This window comes from Bombyx mori, chromosome 9, assembly GCF_030269925.1.
Source record: "Bombyx mori chromosome 9, ASM3026992v2".
In the NCBI taxonomy this organism is placed as follows: domain Eukaryota; kingdom Metazoa; phylum Arthropoda; class Insecta; order Lepidoptera; family Bombycidae; genus Bombyx; species Bombyx mori.
The window spans coordinates 6,971,123-6,991,995 of record NC_085115.1 but is presented as its reverse complement, the minus strand read 5'-3'; the positions used below and the strand labels follow the sequence as shown (position 1 = coordinate 6,991,995).

At 35.8% G+C, this 20,873-nt stretch overlaps 2 protein-coding genes across 4 annotated transcripts; one reads left to right on the top strand and one right to left on the bottom strand.

The window, feature by feature from the left end:
- Window positions 1–16: 16 nt before the first annotated feature.
- On the bottom strand, window positions 17–1,259 carry LOC101739586 (UPF0389 protein CG9231). Its single transcript, XM_004925145.5, has 2 exons — window positions 930–1,259; window positions 17–415 (listed from the first exon to the last, which is right to left on the bottom strand). The coding sequence occupies exons 1-2, from the start codon at window positions 1,124–1,126 to the stop codon at window positions 214–216; spliced, it is 399 nt and encodes a 132-aa protein (XP_004925202.1). The 5' UTR covers window positions 1,127–1,259; the 3' UTR covers window positions 17–213.
- A 1,082-nt stretch (window positions 1,260–2,341) lies between these two features.
- Window positions 2,342–20,708, top strand: LOC101739355 (importin subunit alpha-7). Of its 3 annotated transcripts, none has more exons than XM_062670083.1 (11): window positions 2,342–2,535; window positions 10,049–10,222; window positions 11,479–11,691; window positions 12,370–12,590; window positions 13,533–13,642; window positions 14,026–14,179; window positions 14,844–15,048; window positions 16,801–16,928; window positions 17,049–17,215; window positions 18,584–18,812; window positions 20,500–20,708. In XM_062670083.1, the coding sequence occupies exons 2-10, from the start codon at window positions 10,049–10,051 to the stop codon at window positions 18,772–18,774; spliced, it is 1,563 nt and encodes a 520-aa protein (XP_062526067.1). In that variant the 5' UTR covers window positions 2,342–2,535; the 3' UTR covers window positions 18,775–18,812; window positions 20,500–20,708. The 3 variants fall into 3 exon arrangements, with proteins under 3 accessions (XP_062526067.1, XP_004925200.1, XP_021203010.1); XM_004925143.5 differs by lacking the exon at window positions 2,342–2,535 and adding an exon at window positions 9,540–9,646; XM_021347335.3 differs by lacking the exons at window positions 2,342–2,535; window positions 20,500–20,708 and adding exons at window positions 9,550–9,646; window positions 20,258–20,465.
- Window positions 20,709–20,873: the final 165 nt, after the last annotated feature.

Below are 20,873 nucleotides of genomic sequence, written 5' to 3'. Positions count from 1 at the left end.
CAATCAATCAAGATAATTCCAAATCATACTTTATTAGAACATTGCATACATATATAATACATTTAACATTAAAAAACCAAAAATGATACTATAGTAAGATTTATTTCCAATTATATTTTCATAATTTTACTAAACCTTATTTTAGAAATTAGATTGAAAAGCAAATTAAATAATTTTTATCTAAAGAATTTTAGTATTAAATTCTTTATTAATTTACTTTGCACTACTTTTTTCTTTATGTTCTTCTTGATATTTTTTATGCCAGTCAAGATTCATCTGATGAACAGATTCCCCTCTCTTAGCAGCAGCTTTCCCAGACAATATTGCTCCAAAACTTGCCAAAGCAGTAAGAAGCATAAGCACATTTGAAATTTTGATTCTAGCTTCACTCTTAGATCTTTCAATAATTTCAGCTCTGAAACAATGTTAGTTTATATAATAAAGTTTATATAATAAAAAGTATAATATATCTTTGTAATGTAATCAATATTTATTGAAGTAAGTATCAAATGGTGTGATCTTACAGCAAGCATTCCATAATAAGATGTCAATGAATTAAAGTGAGCATTCATTTTGCCATTTTTCTTCAAGCCATTTTTGAAACAACATAAAGGCTTCATTACTTCATGTCCTATGAAAAAATGAGACCACGTCCACTGCCGCATTTCTTCGAATGAAATCTTTTTAATTTACAAAAAACAATGAATGATTAAGAAATTATTAGAATGCAAACTATAAACTACATAAAATTAATAGAAAATTTTTGTTTCTCTAAAAATATAAAAAAATACGAGTTAGTGTTCTCACCGAAGAAACTTTGTACTTCGTGCCCGCCTGCGAATGAACTGCTCGAATATAGATTGCTCACTACGTGTGAATGCTAGCGGTGAAGACGAAATTAGAGAAAATGTAAAAATATTGATACCCACGATACAAATGGAGGGACTTCAGATTTGTTCTTGTATTTTTTTGTCCACACAAGAATCGTTTTCTGAAATTCTGTCGGTCGAAATCTATGAGACATAGATGATGATGATGGACCTGTTGAACTGGGTCCTGTCGGTGAAGATGAACACATCTTCCTAATATGAAACGGGCGACATCGCGCAAAAAACATTTTGTACATTATTCAGAGTTTATATAAGCTTTAACCACAGATTAATTCGAGAATCGTGATATTACGTACGCCTTTTCTCTTGTAATAGGATACCACATAAGTTTTCCTTGTTTTTGTACAGTTTTCAATTCATAGATTTTTTTATTTACGTAATTTTCCTTAAGAGGCTGTGAAGATCTTAGCCATACAGCCAAGTTAGGCTTGTTCTAGATATCATTTAATAATCTTATTTTATACCTTTATACCGGTCACTCATATTCGCACGAATACGCAAACCCGCAAGTGTAGGACGACATTTGCAAATGATTATGCAAAGTTTTCGCTGCATTCGTGGTTTTCCAAGCTGTGTCGGTTTTTTAACAGACATCAAAGCGCGCGAACCGCGATCCTTCGCGTAGTCTCCCACACATTCGTGTGACCAGTTGCGGCCAGGATTGCGAAGGCAACGGACGTTTCGCTATTTTCATAGATCGTGAAGTCTACTGTGTAGCGTATCTTCATCAAAAGAAATCCCATAAAAACAGCACGGCTGTTAATTATGTCTGGGAAAGAATTCAAAACTCTTTTTCTCTTCAATGTTCTATTGACGAATTAAAAAGGAGGAGAAATTCGTGAGACATTCGTAAACAAGTGTAGGAGAAAGTGCAAACGGGTTGGGCAAATTGAGTACCAAACCCATTTGCACAGCCGCTAAGTTTGCGAATGAATGTTTGACGGCTGGCATTAGAAGGCAGATGAGCATACAGACCATATGGCGGCGAGTCTTAGGAAAACTGCCAAATCACTACCTACCTTTGGTAAAACGTATAATGATGATATGAAACCATCATAAAATGATCGAAGCACTTCTCACGTAATACGCAAAGCACTCCCTATGGTGTATACGGAGGAATCACCATAGAACATATGACGCAAAACCGGGTCTTAAGTGTTACTGGAGAACATAGACACCATAACGTGAATGTCTTCTTCCAGCTTGAGACATGAGGTCGAAGTGTCAATTGAATTTTATTAAGTGATTGTCTCACCCCACAAATTGGAACGATGGTTGCTTTGCGGTAGAAATGAGCAGGATGAGGGTATTTACCCGAGTGTTGGAAGGTCGTGATGCTGTCCACGTATAGTTGTCTATGATGCAGTATATTTGAATTTGTAATATGTTTCTTATACTTTTGATATGCGGTGTCATTCTTAATCATATTTTCTCTTATACAAGTCAACACAATGTTTTCAAGTATTTCATTTACGTTTTAATTTATTGCTATAGTCGCTAGTCCACCCTATCACCGAGCAGGCATATAGACGTAATATCGTCAGTAAAATTAAATATGCAAATTATAAGTTATGTGCTTTTGTATAGTTTTATTACCCGTTGAAATCCTTTCAGCGTGGAAGTATTTTGTGAACCGGTGTTAAGCGTAAGTCTTTGTTCAGTATCAATAACATAGACAGTATCTGTAATAATATTGTTACCCAAACTGCAACCACAATACCGTCGCGCGGTCAGCATCCTTTTTGCTTTGCTCCGTGTATTTAATTAGTTTTTTAGTGATTAATTACGATATTTTCGATTAGAACTTGTACAAAACCTGTGGCTTACTACCATAAACGCAGTGCAGTGTTCCAAATACTCTGGATTAAGTGTTTTCAAGCAGTAATTTCATTTAAAAATTTCAACATCGTACAATACAATACTGATACATCAAAACAAGCGCATAAACGCTGCTTTTTGTATGGTGCTTCCGACCTTTTAGACGAAACGGCGAAGGAAAAAGTTTACCAGTGATTGTGAGCTGTAGCTGCACTGGATTTGTGAGTCAACTGAGTTCTCAATTGAATGGACATTGAGCTTGTTTACTTGAGCAGCTGTTTGCAATGAATAAGTCAAAATGCGCAGGTTGTCCTAATATTTTGAAAGGAGTGTCGTTTATGCATTGTTCTCGCTGTGAGGACAAATACCACTATACCTGCATTAATTTTAGTAGGCAAGATTACACCGCCTTATCTAAAGAGTTGAGGGAAACGTGGGTGTGTCCATCATGTAAGTGCAAGGAGCCGAAGTCCGGTGATAATACAAACACACCGGTCCGCTGCACCGGAACCTCGACCCAAAGGCAGGACTCGGGAGTGGAGCATCAACCACAGCGCGACGCCCCGGGATTCGAGTTCGAGAACGTTACCTTACGCACGCGACCGCACAGCGGCTGCACCTGTGTCTCTGCTGAAAGTATTCGCGAAATAATAAGACAGGAACTCGATAGAAAGCTCAACTCTCGGTTGGATGCAATTCAGGCGAAACTTATAGGCTTCGAGGAATCTCTTGTCGCGAATCACACACAGAACGATTTACTCAGGAAAGAAAACGAGTCACACAGGGCTTTAATTACAGTGCTTCAAAAAGACAACGAGAAACTCCGAACTACGTCCCAAGATCTGTCTCTTCGCCTGCACGTGCTGGAAAATCTTTCGCGCTCTAACAATTTGGAAGTGCAGTGTGTACCGGAACACAAGGGTGAAAATTTACAGAACACCATTCAACAGTTGGGTAGAATTATCAGCTGCCCAGTGACCGATCCTGATATTCAGTACTGCTCTAGAATTGCCAAACTTAACAACAAAAGTCCTCGACCTAGGTCGATCATAGTGAAATTTGGTAGCAGGCGTCTGCGTGACAATTTTTTGGCGTCGGTAATCAAGTACAACCGTAACAGCCCTAAAGATAAGCTCAACACTAGCCATCTTGGTATCGGAGGCAATAAGAAGGATCCCATCTACGTAACTGAGCACCTCACGCCAGAAACTAAACGGCTTCATGCCGCGGCCCGGCGCGTGGCGCACCAACTGAATTATAAATTCGTCTGGGTCCGGGACGGGAAGGTCTTCCTTAGAAAGAGTGAAACTACGGGGTACGTGCATGCTCGCAGTGAGGAAACTTTGAAGTCGCTAACTTAATCATCAATCGCTTGGCTTCCAGCTCAGCTTTGTTTAATAGTTTTGTGTTTAATAATTTCTTAATTCCCAATTTATTTTATACTTTTTTATTTTGAGTTATATTGATTTGTCACTTATTTAATCCTTTTTTTTTCTTTTTTTTTGCATTCGAGTTTATTATACATACATATTATTATATTATATATTTTAATGATACAAATTTACTACCAAAATGTACGTGGATTGAGAACCAAAACTTCTGACTTTTTTAGCAGGGTTGCTTGTGATAATTACGACATTATCGTGATTACTGAGACATGGTGTGACGGCAGCGTCTTCGATTCTGAGTTGTTCGATGACAGATATGTAGTTTACAGACGCGATGGGGAGTCTAGCAATATTCATGGTAAGAGTGATGGGGGTGGGGTGGCTGTGGCTGTGTCCAAATGCTACATCTCCAGCCGGCTCCGAGAATTGGAATCGAACTGTGAAGACATCTGGCTACGAATCAAAAGCTTTAATGAGAGAGGTCAGCAAATGCACTTCTACCTATGCTCAGTTTACCTCCGCTCACCCCTTAGGCAGGATGTTCTTGAGGACTTTTTGGTTAATTCCAATAGAGTCTTGGAACAAAATAAAATTGAAAACGTCATATTTGTCGGTGACTTTAATCTCTCTTGCATAGCCTGGAATGTAACTAATAACATGCAGTCTCTTAACTTTAAGTCTAGTAATCACCTATTGCCTAATATGCTTCTTGATTTTTGCTCGATGAATAAATTACAGCAATATAACCACACGCTCAACAGTGACGGCAAGGTCTTGGATTTAGTGCTCAGTAACAGAACCAATATTATCAATTTATGTACAAGCAGCGATCCACTTTCGAAGGTTGACCGTTACCACCCACCTTTTGTTTTCAACATATCTGATGGTGGTAGGAAAAATTGTAACAACAATTTGATTCCGGACAACAATAACCGTCTCTATTTTTATAAAGCAGATTACGACAACGTCATCAGAGATTTAATAAACGTCGACTGGGACACCGAACTGGAAGTTTGTCCGTCTGTCGATGATATGCTTTTGGTATTCTATAAACATATTCGCATGGTTATCGAGAAACATGTGCCGAAGCGTTCACCAAGAAGCAAGAAGTACCCTCCGTGGTTTTCTTGCGACTTAATTAAACTTCTTAAGGAAAAACTGAAATATAGGAACAAGCTTAAAAAATTCAATAAAAACCCTTTGGATAAATTATCTTTCGAGTTGGCTAAAAAGCGAGCCCAACACCTTATGGTTACATGCTACAAAGACTACATTGCTCGTCTCGAATCAAGCTTACGATACAACCCCAAATTGTTTTGGTCTTTTATCAAGAACAAGAGAAGGAACGGTAGCCTCTTCCCTGCACGGATGACTCTGGAGGACAAGAGTGCCTTGAACGGCAATGATATTTGCAATCTCTTTGCCCATAGCTTCTCTTCTGTATACAACAGTAGTTCTTTACCCTCCTCGGCCCCTCACGTTGCAAAATTATTAAATAATTACTTGTCGGTTATCCAATTTGATGACGCACAGGTACTTAAAGCTTTAAAAAAACTAGATCTGAATAAGGGAGCTGGTTCAGATGGCCTTCCTGCAGTATTTGTTTCTAGATGCGCTACAGTACTTGCTCACCCGTTGCGTCTTATATACAACAAATCGTTAATAACCGGTGTTTTCCCAAGCGATTGGAAGCTGGCGTTGATTGTTCCTTTGCATAAGGACGGCCCGAAGGATCTTATCAGGAACTACCGACCTATTTCAATTCTTGCTGTATTTGCAAAGATTTTCGAGCAACTTCTCCACCCGATTTTGGCTTGGCATTTCAAAAATCTAATCAGCCCTCATCAGCACGGTTTCACGAAGTCTAGATCTACGTCAACAAACCTGACATCTTTCATTAACGAAATTGCCGTTGAGGTCGACAGGCGCTCGGCTGTTGATGCTGTGTACACCGATTTTAGCAAAGCGTTTGATCGCGTGAATCACAGAATCCTTTTGCAGAAGCTCTCTGATAACGGCATCGCTGAGCCATTGCTGAGCTGGTGTTCATCGTATCTCTCGGCCCGGCAATCAATGGTCGTAGCATCGGGTTTTTTTTCTGACCCTTTCTCGACACCCTCTGGCGTGCCACAGGGATCCCATCTCGGTCCTCTATTTTTTAATATATTTATAAATGACATTGGTGATTGCTTTCACCACTGCAGACATTATCTGTTTGCGGATGATTTGAAGATTTTCAGGGTTGTAAATTGTGCGTCGGATGTGATATTCCTGCAGAACGACATTGACCGCCTGGTTTCATGGTGTTCACGCAACAATATGGACCTCAATCCGGCCAAATGCTATTCAATTCATTTTTCCAGAAGAAAAACTAGATCTTACTACAACTACACTATAAACCATAGCATCATAAAAGAGGTCGATAGTATTAGGGATCTCGGCGTAGAAGTTGACCGAGAATTAAGATTTCACGTCCATATTGAGAAGATCTGCTCGAAGGCTTTCAAGTCCCTCGGCTTTGTTTTGCGGAACAGCAGGGACTTTACTAGACCGGAAACAAAAATATTACTATACAACTCTTACGTTCGTAGCACCCTGGAGTACTGCAGTGTCACTTGGAACCCTTTTTACGACGTGTACAAAAAGAAGTTAGAGAGGGTCCAGAAGCGTTTTCTGTGGCACCTTGCTTTCTCCTGCAATGTTGCTAGAACCATTCAGAGTTACCCGGCTAGGTTAAAGTATTTCCACATGAGCTCTCTTTCGGAGCGGAGACGCACTCTCGATCTATTGTTCCTGCATAAACTTGTTAACGGAGAATACGATGCCCCTGATCTCTTATCTCTTCTGAACTTTAACGTGCCGCTGACGTCGACAAGGGCCTCGAAGTTGATGGTGTTCAGGGTTCCCAGATTCTACACCAACCTAGGTAAGAACGCGCCTCTCAGCAGACTAGTTGGGGAATTAAATAATTTGCATAACAAGTATTCTCTGGACGTTTTTGCTGGCACTGTTGACAGTTTTAGACGAGAAGTCTACAGCCTTGCTCAATGAGTTTTTTTAAATTAAGTAATAGCGTATTTGGTAGTAAATGTGTATTAAGGTCTTCATGTAATGTTATATATAGTTTTTCTTTGTTTTTTATATAATGAACCGCTTTTTTAATGCATGCAGTCGGTACCTGTAATTGTGTTAGCATTTAGTGTGAAATCAATGTATATGATACCTGTAATGTTCTGTGCTGATGTATAACATGTTGGTACCCAATAAATAAAAAAAAAAAAAAAATAAAAAAAAAAAAAATAAAAAAAAAAAATTCGCCAAAGACACGTCTTTTAAGCCAAAATTAAAATGAAGTAAACTAGCTTCTCAAATGATAGGAATTTACTGAGACTTTAATGGAATTTGCGAAAGAATTTGTGAAGTCATTTCCATCGATTTTGCTCCAGATTTCTCCACCCATATTAGATTTCTCGATAACATCTTTATTTTATGGAGTAGTTTCAGAGACGCTGGAAGTATAGGCGTGAAATAGCTAAAATTTGACAATGAAGTAGTTGTTGACTTTGCCACTTTTAGCGTCAGATAGAACAGTTTATCTTCAATTAATTTTACTACTACACAGTACTACTCTTCAGCATTCTAAGTAAAAATGCTGAAGAGTAGTACGAATATTTTCAGTGTTAGATAGCTTTATGATATGATATAGTATATACATATACGTATTATATATATCGGCGCAACACTGCTATTTAGTTAATGGGTTAAAGTCAACTAAATAAAATTCATGAACAAACTACCCTCATTTTTCTACTTACGACTGGTTATTGTCGCTCGTGACATTCTGGCTTGAGAAGCCGAACGGGGTGGACCTCTCTGTTGTTATTGATGCATATTTGAAATTCAATAAAAGGGATTGCTTAATTAAAGTTCATGAACAAACTACCCTCATTTTTCTACTTACGACTGGTTATTGTCGCTCGTGACATTCTGTCTTGAGAAGCCGAACGGGGTGGGCCTCTGTGTTGTTATTGATGCATACCTGAAATTCAATAAAAGGGATTGTTTGGGAAAAGTTCGTTTTAATTACTGTCACTATTATCGGTAGATTAGTGTCACTATCATGTTAGTTTTAATTACTGTCACTATATTGAGAAGGCAATGATAATAATGAAGACAACAAAGATAACGATGATGTCATCATTTGTATACAACATGGCGCCAGTCACACTTTCATAAAAATATAATACAGTACATATTATAAATACATTATATTATCCTGGCGCAGCCTTTGCTATCCTGGTGAAACTGGAAAGGCCTCCGTGTTCCACCAGTATTCCTTCCTTTAAAAAAACATACAACAATCACTCTGCGTTGATTGTAGTCACTTTTCTTATGCATACTCAAAAGAAGCTGGTTCTGTTCATTGATTAAATAGAGATTCTATGTATGTTGTTAATTAATTGTATCTTTTTTCTGTTATCGCCATACAGCAGCACAATCAATTTGTGAATAGTGATTCCTAAAAATAAATACAGTGAAAATTATGGGTAACAATGTTCAGTCCAATTACTACAGTAGACAAATTTCATCAGGCCTAAGAAGATGGAAACGAATCTCCCTTTGAAAAAATATCATATTTCGTATTCCTCATTTACAAATTTAGGAGGATTTTTAATCATATTTGGTAATTTGATGGGTTTTAGACTTTTGCTTGGCGATATCCCTAGAAATCGAACTATTATATACTATAAAGCAGCCAGCTGCGGCACCTTTGCAACTGTTACACCCACTGTGCTCGGGTAGTAGGTGCCCTTTGAAAAAACACCGCGAACGATTCTCTTTAAAAAAAATTTGCAATGTTCGTTCATAATAAATCGTATTAATACGGAAATAAGCACTACAATGTACTTAGGAATATTTCTTCCTGTAATGTATTGACGAAACTTAATGCTGCTATGGTAGCTTGGGGTTGTCACTTTTTGTGATGATAGTACTGAAAGTTATTTATCTCTATGGTGCATAAATAGTATTTGTATGGATGGTAGAGGTAAGAAGAAGTATGGGGGAGAAGTTGAAAAACTGTCCAACAACACCGTAACGATGAAAATGAAGATCTGACGTAATTAATATCGGAATGCTACAAAATTTCTATATAGAGTGACTGACTACTACTAGCTGAAACATTTTTTAGCCATAGGTTTATTGTTGTGAAAGAAAAGGAAATTATACTAGACTGTTTTGCTTTTGGCTTTGGTATGCACAAAATAATTCATTTAATAATTTATATCCGTACTAATAATTTATATCAAACTTTGGATTAAACATATAAAACAGCTTAGACACATTTTATTTTTTTATTTTGTATGTTATTTATACAGTGTGTTTTACTAACTTAGACGGTAAAGTCTTGTAGCCCTTGGGATAAGTAATGGTAAGTAAATTTAAAAAAAAGTTTGAAGTTTGAATGTCACAATCTAATCGATGGTGGTTTGACTAACAAAAACCTTAAATATTTTTTCTTTAGTTTACATTGTTCTGTTTTCAAATACAGTAAGTATATAGGTACCTAGTGTGTTATTTTACCAACAGGCTAAATTTCGGATGTACTTAAATAACTCTAAGAATGAGTTGCATTGTACTAAAGCAGTACCTAAAAATTTTCTTTTTTTTTAACCAGAAATTATTCTTTGCTAATAAAACTTAATCCGAGCTCTATATGATAGCCCTACGAACCTTTTTAAGCATGTGATATCTATGCATTTACTAATACTACTTCTGGTTTAGTTTTTTTTTTCGAGACTAGAGAAGGACAGCTGTTGAAAGTAAACCATCCTTTATATTTGTTTTCATCTTTTCCATTAATTTTACTTTAGTTTGTGATGATTATATTTTAGTGGCGTCGTATTTGTATCTAAATGAAAATAATATAATAATGTTAAAACTACATTTCAGATGTCTGGAGGTCACAAACATCGCTACAAGAATGTTGGACTGAGTGCTGACGAACTTCGTCGGCGCCGAGAAGAAGAAGGAGTTCAACTTAGAAAACAAAAAAGGGAACAGCAGTTATTTAAAAGAAGAAATGTTAATCTACCTGGAACCAATGCTGCTGGAGCTGCTTCACAGGTTTCACAGCTTAATAAATAGCACCTTAAATTGAATATGCAATTTCGAAAAGGGCACATGTCGCATATTTTGTCAAATACGTTTTTTCATATACATGTAGTTTTGAGGCTTACCTACACCCATTTTATAATAATTCCAGTAATTTTCAATTGCTAATTAACACTAAAATATATCTCAAAAGTTAATATTTTAAATTTTACACTGCTTTAGAAAATAATCAGTTTTTTTCATTTCCTGAACATTTTACATTTTCAGAGATGTGCCCTTTTCGAAATTGCATATTCAATTGTTTTTAGATTATTGATGAGTCTAAGCAAATCACTTTACTGGCACCTCAATGATATAGTAGAATTATCACTAAAAGTGTTAAGTGCTAAGCATATTGTATAAATGGATTGGTATAGTTTATAAATTCAGCTGCAGTACTACTTAAATGTGGCCTGGATTCATTATTAATATAACAATAATTAAAGATATGAAAATAAATATACTTGTTTTGATTAACTTGAATTTGAGTATAATGTAAAACTTTATTATATTTATGGAGTAAAAGTAAGTCTGTTATTCTACAATCTGTAAGCTAACTGTAAAATTATTCTTTATTCTGTTGCTGTGTGAAAGGATAGACCAATTAAAACTTTTTTATACTTTGTAATATAATAATAACTGGGAACAATGTACATAATATGGTTACCTGATCCCAAACTGAAGCCGTTTTACTTACTGTGCAGCAGTGTTAGTGGAGCTTATCTTGGTACTTTCTTTGTTACTAGGATGTCCTATACTACTTATAAACATTTAAACATAAATGTACATAAATTGTAAATAAACACTCAGACAAAGAGCAACCAAACTTGTTCATCACATGAATGTTTCCCAGTGTGTGAATCAAACCCATGACCCTTGGTGCAACAGGCAGCAGTATTACTGCACTACACTACACTACTGCACTACTGAGTTAGTCTTGTTGTAACTTCAGTTTGTGGAATGCTCAAAAATTTACCATAATAAATGATACCTCCAAATTTATATTCTTTTAATATATTACATGTTCTTTTTGTTATCTTAATAAAATAAAATAAACTGTTATTGTATTTTCAATTTTCAGTAGTAAAGAGAATTAAGTAATTAAGAGGAATTTCATTTAGATATTTACTTATTCTTAGTACAACAAACATTGTTTATGATTAGATTCTCCATTAAAATTGTCCAATTAATCATGTTACCAAATAATTGTATTTTTTTATTTTCGACAGGAGGACATCAATATTTCACCATCAGATTGCATCACTCCAGATATGGTTTTAGCTGTCTACTTAGATAATCCTGAAGAACAAGTCATAGCAACACAAAAGTTCAGAAAGCTTCTAAGTAAGGAACCTAATCCTCCAATTGATGCAGTTATACAATCTGGAATTGTACCAAAATTTATTGAATTCCTGACAAACCATAAGAATCCAACCTTACAGGTAATATACACTACATTTACCAATGTATTGGCAAACTGTTGAAATTTCGATTGTATTATTGTTTACATAATTAAGTGCTTAATTAGATAAAGTATGGCTTTTTTTTCCTACCTATTTACTGGTAGCCTAAGGGGCTATTCAAGATACGAGCAGACAGGATAAAGTATGCAAATCATACTAAAATATTTTGTACAAGTAAGAATATTTTTCTACAAGTACTTTTTTAAACAGAAAGAATGCTTGAATTATTTTGTTCTCTTTGATGGACAGGCCAGGCCTACTTGCAGGTTTCAGTTTTGACAGGGCTTAGCTGTGCGTCTGGCATTGCTGATGTGCATGAGGGAATAATAAAAAGTGGGCCATTAATAAAAGAGTGGGCCAAATACTTGTTTGTTTATGAAGGCAATAAAAAGCTACATTGTTACATATATACTATATTCCTATTACTATCACCCACTTTGAGATTGTGAATGTTGAAATGAATGAAGATGCTCCTATATAAATTCCTCCCATCCAGCTATACATTTCATGATAGAGGATCTATATTGCTGAACAGCCCACAATGCAAAGCTCATGTCTGAATATTCTCACTTGAAACTCAGTTGTGTTACCAACATTTTTCAAAATGAGCATTGTAATGATTAACTAATTACATTGTATTTATGTTTTGTTAAATAGTTTGAGGCGGCATGGGCGCTGACAAACATCGCCTCGGGTTCGTCAGGACAAACTCGTATCGTAGTGGATTATGGCGCAGTAAATGTGCTGGTAGGACTATTGAGTGGCTCTACGGAGAACGTGTGCGAGCAGGCAGTTTGGGCCCTTGGAAACATCGCTGGAGACTCGCCCTACTGCCGAGATATCGTCCTCGCAGCTGGCGTTCTCCCACCCTTGCTTGAGTGAGAACTGAATGCTTCTTAAAACACTCATACAACAACACTATACAACAATATAGGATCTATAGAAGAATGCATTATTATCTCCATACTGCCATTCAATTCTATGTTTGCACAGCATTTACTTAATTATAATAGTACATTTTTGCTTCTCTTTATCAACAGTATCATTGATTTATGTATTTAAGTAAATGAAATTTTTTTTGTGTATATCCACTTCATGCGTAGCAGTCATTGCCTATCATGAACATATGCAATGCGAGAGGTAAAGCCATGTCACTCCCTTTTTTATTGCATAGATTAGTGAACTTTTACTTGGTGGTTCGCAGAGTCCATAAACAACATAATGCAAATGTCGTCACCATCTTGGGAGGTGAGATCGAAATCTTTATTGTATTGTACAACAGCTGTCCCTCCGTTTCCAATAGGAAGGCATTTTGGTCTTGGGGCTGATATTAGCAAAATGATGGTACCTACCTACACCCAGTGTAGGTCTAAATTACTCAGGGCTGTTTCACCCATCTAATATAAATAGTCGTCGCGCCGAAAGCCATTTCTATGTCATGTAAAAGAGGGTCTTTAGCATCCTCGCATGTCCATGAGTGAAGGTGATCACTAACCATTAAGGCGTCCGTATTCTTGTTAGTCTACACTGCCAATAAAAGAAAGGCAGTTGTATTTAATTCACACATACATATATTTATGATTGTAGAACCCTTCATATTATATTCTTGTATATGTAGCAGTTATTGCTTTTTTTGAAGTAAGGTTTAAGGAAACAAGCGAGCCTGACAATAGGTATGCTAATAGATGTACCTAATTTATAAGTTTACATTAAATTTATTGAAAAACAAGTTTAAACGATAATTGTGATTTTACAGTGGCTAAATTTGTAAAATGCTTCACTATAATGTTTTTATTCATTGTCATTGTTTTTCTTTACAGCATTTTAAATAAGTACACGAAATTGTCAATGACGAAAAATGCTGTTTGGACGTTGTCGAATTTGTGCAGAGGCAAAAATCCTCCCACAAATTTCGAAACAGTTGCACCAGGCAAGTATTCTAAATACATTTTTATATCAATCATATACAAATATTGTGTACTGGTTCATTTGTTTGTTGTTGTATAAATGAATTGCTGTTCGTTAGTCTCGCTAAAACTCGAGAACGGCTGGACCGATTTGGCTAATTTTGGTCTTGAATTACTTGTGGAAGTCCAGAGGAGGCTTAAAAGTAGATAAATATGAATATGCTTGGAATTAAATAAAAATAACAATTTTATTTTTCCTTTGATGCTCCCCCGTCGGACGCATTCTTTTTGTTTGTTTTAAGTTTATTTTATATAAAAGTTTAGGTCTTTTATTTATCTATTGAGGCACTACGAAGTCTGCCGGGTCAGCTAGCGTTAACTAAATAGTTAATCATTTATGTTTTAGCTATTCCAGTATTAGCGCGTCTTCTACATCATACAGATGCAGATGTTCTGAGCGACGCATGTTGGGCACTCTCATATTTATCAGATGGTCCGAACGAGAAAATTCAAGCTGTGATCGATGCCGGTGTTTGCAGAAGACTTGTTGAGCTACTGATGTAAGTAGATGTGTTTTTTTCCATACATGTTGGTATAGAATTGTTTGGAATTTACTCATTACACAGTATAGATAAAAAAAACTGGTATGGATTTGTTGCGAAATGGTTTTAGATATTATTTAAGCCAACTAAGGGGCTCGATGCGTGAAGATTCTTCCCGCTTCCCTGCTCAATATCGAGAATATTTTTATAGCTGTGCGCGTTGCCCTTTAAATTTCGTTGTTACTGTTTTTGAGTGCTTATATTACATTTTTGGCTAATATATTAAATATCAATTTACCTGTCAAACAATTGAACCAAAAATTTTAAAAAAGAAAACAGTTGAAAAACGTATTGACAATTGCTAGAAGCAATAAATGTTTATGAAGTAATTTTTTAATCAAATTGCTTTTAATTATTAAATGAAATAAGTGTGTTAAGAATTTAACATATAACCAATTCATTATAAGTAAATATAGCGGTGAACCTAAATAATATGCAATAAATAATTCCGTTAATATTGATCATAATTCTGACCTAATGAAAGTTAGTTTCCACCCGGGGGTGTCACGGCAATGTCATGCGTCCGCCAGCGCCTTCGTTTTACATTGCGCCTTCAACAAGACAATGTAAAAAACAAATATCGCCTCAGCGTATTATAATCAATCATTAATGTTATTTGTAGGCACAACAAATCGACGGTTGTCAGTGCGGCTTTGCGCGCGGTCGGGAACATCGTGACCGGCAACGACGCCCAGACTCAGACAGTGCTCAACTGCAACCCGCTGCCCAACCTATACGGCCTCTTGCAGTCCTTCACCGAGACTCTGCGTAAGGAGGCCTGTTGGACTCTCTCCAACATCACTGCCGGAAATGCCGCGCAAATACAGGTACATGCATCTCTTATTTACTTATTTATTGCACTTTATGTATTTATATACATTGGCGGGTTTAAAACATTTCCTGCCAGTCAACCAAAGGTGATATAATATAGGTAGATACAAAGGAAGTAATGGTAGGTGAATTTAATAATTGCACTTATGTACCATTAAATCTAATACTATATAAAATTCTCGTGTCACGGTGTGCGTGATTGAACTCCTCCGAAACGGCTCGACCGATTTTCGTGAATCTTAGTGTGCATATGGGCCAGGGTGGAGAATCGGACAACATCTATTTTTCATTCCCCTTAATGTTAAGGGTGGCCCTAACCCCTAAATTTTATTTATTATTTTTTAGACAAAAAAATTTGTTTTTATTTTTTTATGATACAGCATACAAAAATACATGCAACCCTAAATTTTCACCCCTCTACGATCAGCCCTTATTTTTTTTGTTAATTATAAACTTAAATTTTTTTGGCAAGATTTTCATTTTTATTTTTATTTTGTCATGAATTAAAATAAAAAATCTGATGTTACTCTCAATTTTTCATCCCTCATGATCAACCCCTATTTTTTATTTGTTAATTATAAACTTTATTTTTTTTGACCAGTTTTTATTTTTTTATTTTGTTATGACATAAAATAAAAAATAACATATTACTCTCAATTTTCACTCTTATACGATCAACCCCTATTTTTCCATCCCGATTTTTTTTTTTTATTCTATGCACAGATCCGCAATAAGGTTGCAAGATGGCAATCAAATATTATAATTGTAGTACGATAAATTCTTATTCAGAGTTTATAATTTCAAGTTCCTTTAATTATGATTTTTTTTAAATTCAATTTGATCTCCCGCCCTCGCCGGTCGACTACTGATCAACTATCAATCGATCAGTTATCCCCGCCAGGTGTCATCACTCATCCAGCAAACATCACGTAGTAGGGATGAGGACGAAGCCGGTCTCCTGTCTTACTCACTATACATACGGCTACTATCTATTTTCCATACCCCTAAGTGATAAGGGTTTTCCACCCTAAACATTTATTTCTTATTTTTATTTTTTGGATAATTTTTTTTTGGTTTTAATGTGGTATTATGTGGTTGGATGAGGTTTTTTTTTCTACACTAGAATTTCCCTAGAAATCTTATTTACGGCAACACAACGTTTGCCGGGTCAGCAAGTTACCTATAAATATTTACTTTTATGTAATATTTTTTATTTTTTACAAATTTTTTACAATATTTTTTACAATATTAAAATTTATATACGTAACAATAACATTATTGCCCTACGCTTTTTTATATTTCGAACACGAATGAACAAGCTTACCTGTTAAATGGGTGTTAAAACCCACAGACGTAACTATGCGAATGACGCTACCCACCTGTAGACATGAGATCTAAGTCTCAATGATCTCAAGTCTAGAGTCAACCCTTCAAGTCGGAAAGCGTGACTGCTTCGCGGTACAAATAGGTAGTATTGCTACCAATTCTATTGCGTACAGCTATCTAACCGTCATTAACAGGTCATTTTTAAAAAAAACATTTTGTAGCAATACCAATACCATAGAGGTATTTATTGCAGACGTAGACAATCTTATTTTATTTTTCTAATTTCATTTTTTTTTGTTCCACGTATATCTTTCTTTCATATATTTTATCGTGCTCGTCGCAAGTTTTATTGAAAAAGTTTCACTGTCGAATTTCGGATATACACCAAACTTCCACGTTAGTGAATATCTTTTTATTTGCAGGCGGTTATAGATGCTAATATCTTCCCATTTTTACTAGACATATTGAGACACGCTGAATTTAAAACTAGGAAAGAAGCAGCGTGGGCTATAACAAATGCGACGAGTGGCGGTACGAACACTCAAATAAGGTAGGTGAAAATATAATAGTTTTGGTGGTTTTCATGAAAATACATTAGATATACACACATACATTACATTAATGGTATTCAAACATACATACTCTTTAGTTCTGTTTATTTTTGTTTTAGGTATTTAGTAGAACAAGGTTGCATACCGGCTTTATGCGATCTGTTGACGCTCACGGATGCGAAAACCGTGCTGGTAGCACTAAATGGTATAGACAATATTTTAAAAGCTGGTCAACAAACAGACCTACGCGATAATCGTTATGCGGTGCTAGTTGAAGAATGTTTAGGTAAGTACTGTGCACCTGACGATATATAAAATTAATCTTAATTGATACAGTTAGTGAAATGCAACCTTTTACTGAAAACTTACTGTTGATTTTTTGGCTCCTGTGTCGCAATGTAGAAGCTCAAAATAGAAAAAGCTAAAATGTCGTTGTCCCAAAAAAACATTAATTTTTTTAAATATTATATTGAAATTAGTTTTTTTTTTATTAAGAACCTAGAAATAATAGTTTCTAAACTAAAATTAAACAAAATAAAAAAGTAAAAAATTATTTACATTATAATATGTACATTATAATCACATTAGATTCTTAATTTATCTTGTAATTTAAGCTTTTTGAGCATTTTTATCGGCGGCGGTTTATCCACGTGTTACGGGCACGTGCCGTCACATTAGGTACGACGAGCTAACCGTAGCCTAAAGGATAAGACGTCCGGTGCATTCGTATCTTGTGATGGAACGGTGTTCGAATCCCGCAGGCGGGTACTAATTTTTCTAATGAAATACGTACCTAACGATTGTTCACGATTGACTTCCGTGGTGAAGGCCGGTCATAGTTCTCGTCGGACCCGTCGCTTGCGACGAAGGGCTCGACGAGTAAATTAACCCTCAGACACAGCCCACTGAGTTTCTCGCCGGATCTTCTTAGTGGGTCGCGTTTCCGATCCGGTGGTAGATTCTCCGAAGCACGGCTCTTGCTAGGGTTCGTGTTAGCAACGTCGTCAGGTTTGAGCCCCGTGAGCTCACCTACTAGTTAAGGTTACGCTGATATAGCCTCTCAAGGCTATCAGCTTAGGTAGAAAAAAAAAACGCGATGAAGGAATAACATCGTGTAATAAAAATCAAACCCGCAAAATTATAATTTGGGTAATTACTTATGGTAGAACCTCATGTGATTCCGCACGGGTAGGTACCACCATCCTGCTTACTTGCTCTGCAGTGAAGCAGTAATGCGTTTCGGTTTGAAGGGTGGGGCAGGCGTTGTGTTGTGGGGAGCTCCAGTCCACCCATCTATGCAATAAATAAAATCTATGACAACTTACATAATATATCAAAGCACGGAATTCATTTACTCTCGAATTTTATTAGATTTTAAATAAATTTAAATGGTGCTTAATATTGTTTAAGGGTTATGTATAATATACATTTATAAAATAGCAATGTAAATTTGGGAGTCGTATAATTTTAAATTGACTTGTTTTTCATTTTAACCCTGGCAGTCAAGTAAATGTTCTTATGTACGCTTGACCGCTGTCTTTAGGCTTAAAAAATAAATATTGAATATTTTTGGCATATTTATGAAACATTGAATTTTTACAATTAAATCTTTGAAATATTGAATTTTTACAATTAAATCTTTGAAATATTTCAGGATTGAACAAAATCGAATTTCTACAATCCCACGAAAATCTCGACATTTATCAAAAATCATTTGAAATTATCGAAAATTACTTCGGGTCCGAGGAGGAAGATGGCAGATTGGCGCCAGCTGTGTCTTCCACTACCAATCAATTTCAGTTCAACACCGACCAATCGGTGCCCATGGGCGGCTTTCAGTTTTAACATACGCTTAACTTCGCTTTTTACGACGTCATTGTTAAGTAAGTTTAATGTTTAGTGATGCGAAAGCAGTGTGTGAATATTGTGTCTATTGATCTATGTACGAGATGAAAATATTAATTCATTCAGACAGAGGTCAAAATGCCTTGATTCGTGAGAAATTAGTTAAATTAATTATATATTTAGTTAATGAAAACCTGTCGCGCTACACTGCGATTATTGTTAGATGTACGAAATCATCCTTGATGAAGAATTTCCACGCCACCTCTCGTAACTTAATTTCGGTCACTATGGACAGAAACTTATGATATGAGACGTGCGAGCACATAGATATCTCCAAGTCTTACAAACAATCTAAATGCACAAACTCAATATAGCATTTTTTTAAATATCTCAAATTAATACAATACATACAAGGGTGTCTTAAAACGGTCCGACTTACTACAAATTAAGCGCTCGGGAAGGCGTCGTTCGCTAGGACATATTATATTTTTACCCACACTGGGGATAAAAACACGTATTCTGCGTTCGCATCATCATCGCAGAATCTGATAAGGCTTAACTGCAATAAATTCGGTCAGGAAACAATACAAAAACCAAGCGATATATTCTTGCAAGAGTCTCATGGAGTCTACTGGACGCAAGATAGCTGTAATTCATCATGGCCGTCCACGAGTATCACGAAACGTAGTTGTGAATCTTTAAAAGCCGCTACTTCGGTTCAACAGCAGGAATGTGGCCCTCAATTGAGCCAAGTATCTAAATGGACGATTTAGCGTAATATTGGTATTTAAGTTTTGGCCAAAAATCTCTTTAAGTTGTGCAATCTTTGAACTATGATGGTTTTGTTACGTGATTATGTTACGATGAAGAATTGCAACATTTCCTTCAGAGCGATAATGGCCGCTCCTAATTACCCAAGAACATCAATCGATATTAAATCTGCTTTTAGATAGTTATGAACGGCTTTACATCAATTTCTGTTGTATGGCCATAAATTTTTTTGGAGAGTCGGCACTGCATTAAATGCTACAGGGCATAGCAATCACGGTAATCTCATTGCCGTATGTCGCCGTAATGACATTTTTACTGGTGACAGAGCATTTAGTTATTCGTGCGGGTAGGTTCCGGTTTGCAGGGTGGGGCATCGCCTACATAATGCAATGGAGACTTTAAATCCTCGTCTCAAAGTAGATGGCATTTACGTTATGATGTGTATGCGGTCTGTGTGTCCTAGTGTTTTTAACAGCTCTGGATGGTGAGGTAATTCGCTCATCACAAGTAATGAAAAATCCGAGAACGTGAACATAATAATCGGTTGATATTGTTTCGGTAGGAGTCACGTTACCACAACATTGACTAATCGCAGCTATACTACGCGGATTGTTTTCTGGTTAGGTCATTTCACAATCGCTTCGAAACCCCTGATTTTAATATACCAAATATTTTCTTTTATGTCTAATAAACATTAAGGCAATAATCTTAGAAAATGAAGATACACAACGGAAGAAGAAGAAAAAACACAGATAAGTTGCTGGACGGACTACTTGTAAATTCGTTATTTTTATTTTCAAAAGTAATTTGGATTCGTATCTTCATATATGTATGTACTAATCAATAATAATGTCGCTTTTTTATTAATTAGATAGATAGCTGGGCAGTTCTGGGTCTCCCTGTATAACTAATAACTATGACAAAAATAATTTAGCAGTACTTACTTTGTTTCAGATTTCTGTCTAAAGAAGTCAGTAGAATCAGTATCTACTTCATGATTACTATAGATGTAGAACGTACAGTCTACTCATTTGTAAAATTAATTGCACTTATGTATAGATTGTTTTAAATTATATTAACAAAGTTGTCTTTTATAATGTTCATTTTGTAGATAACATTGTATGTAGGTCATTTGTATTGTAGTAAAACATTATGTAACTATACCTATGGTATTTTATTATTGGCTTCTGAGTCTGCCTTTTTTCTAAAACATGTATATTTTACATGAAACATATGAATATATTTTTTAAATGATCCTATTACGATATTCTTTATTTGTTACCGCTCCTTTGATTTTCATTTTAAAGGACCTGTTTAGTTTTGCTTTA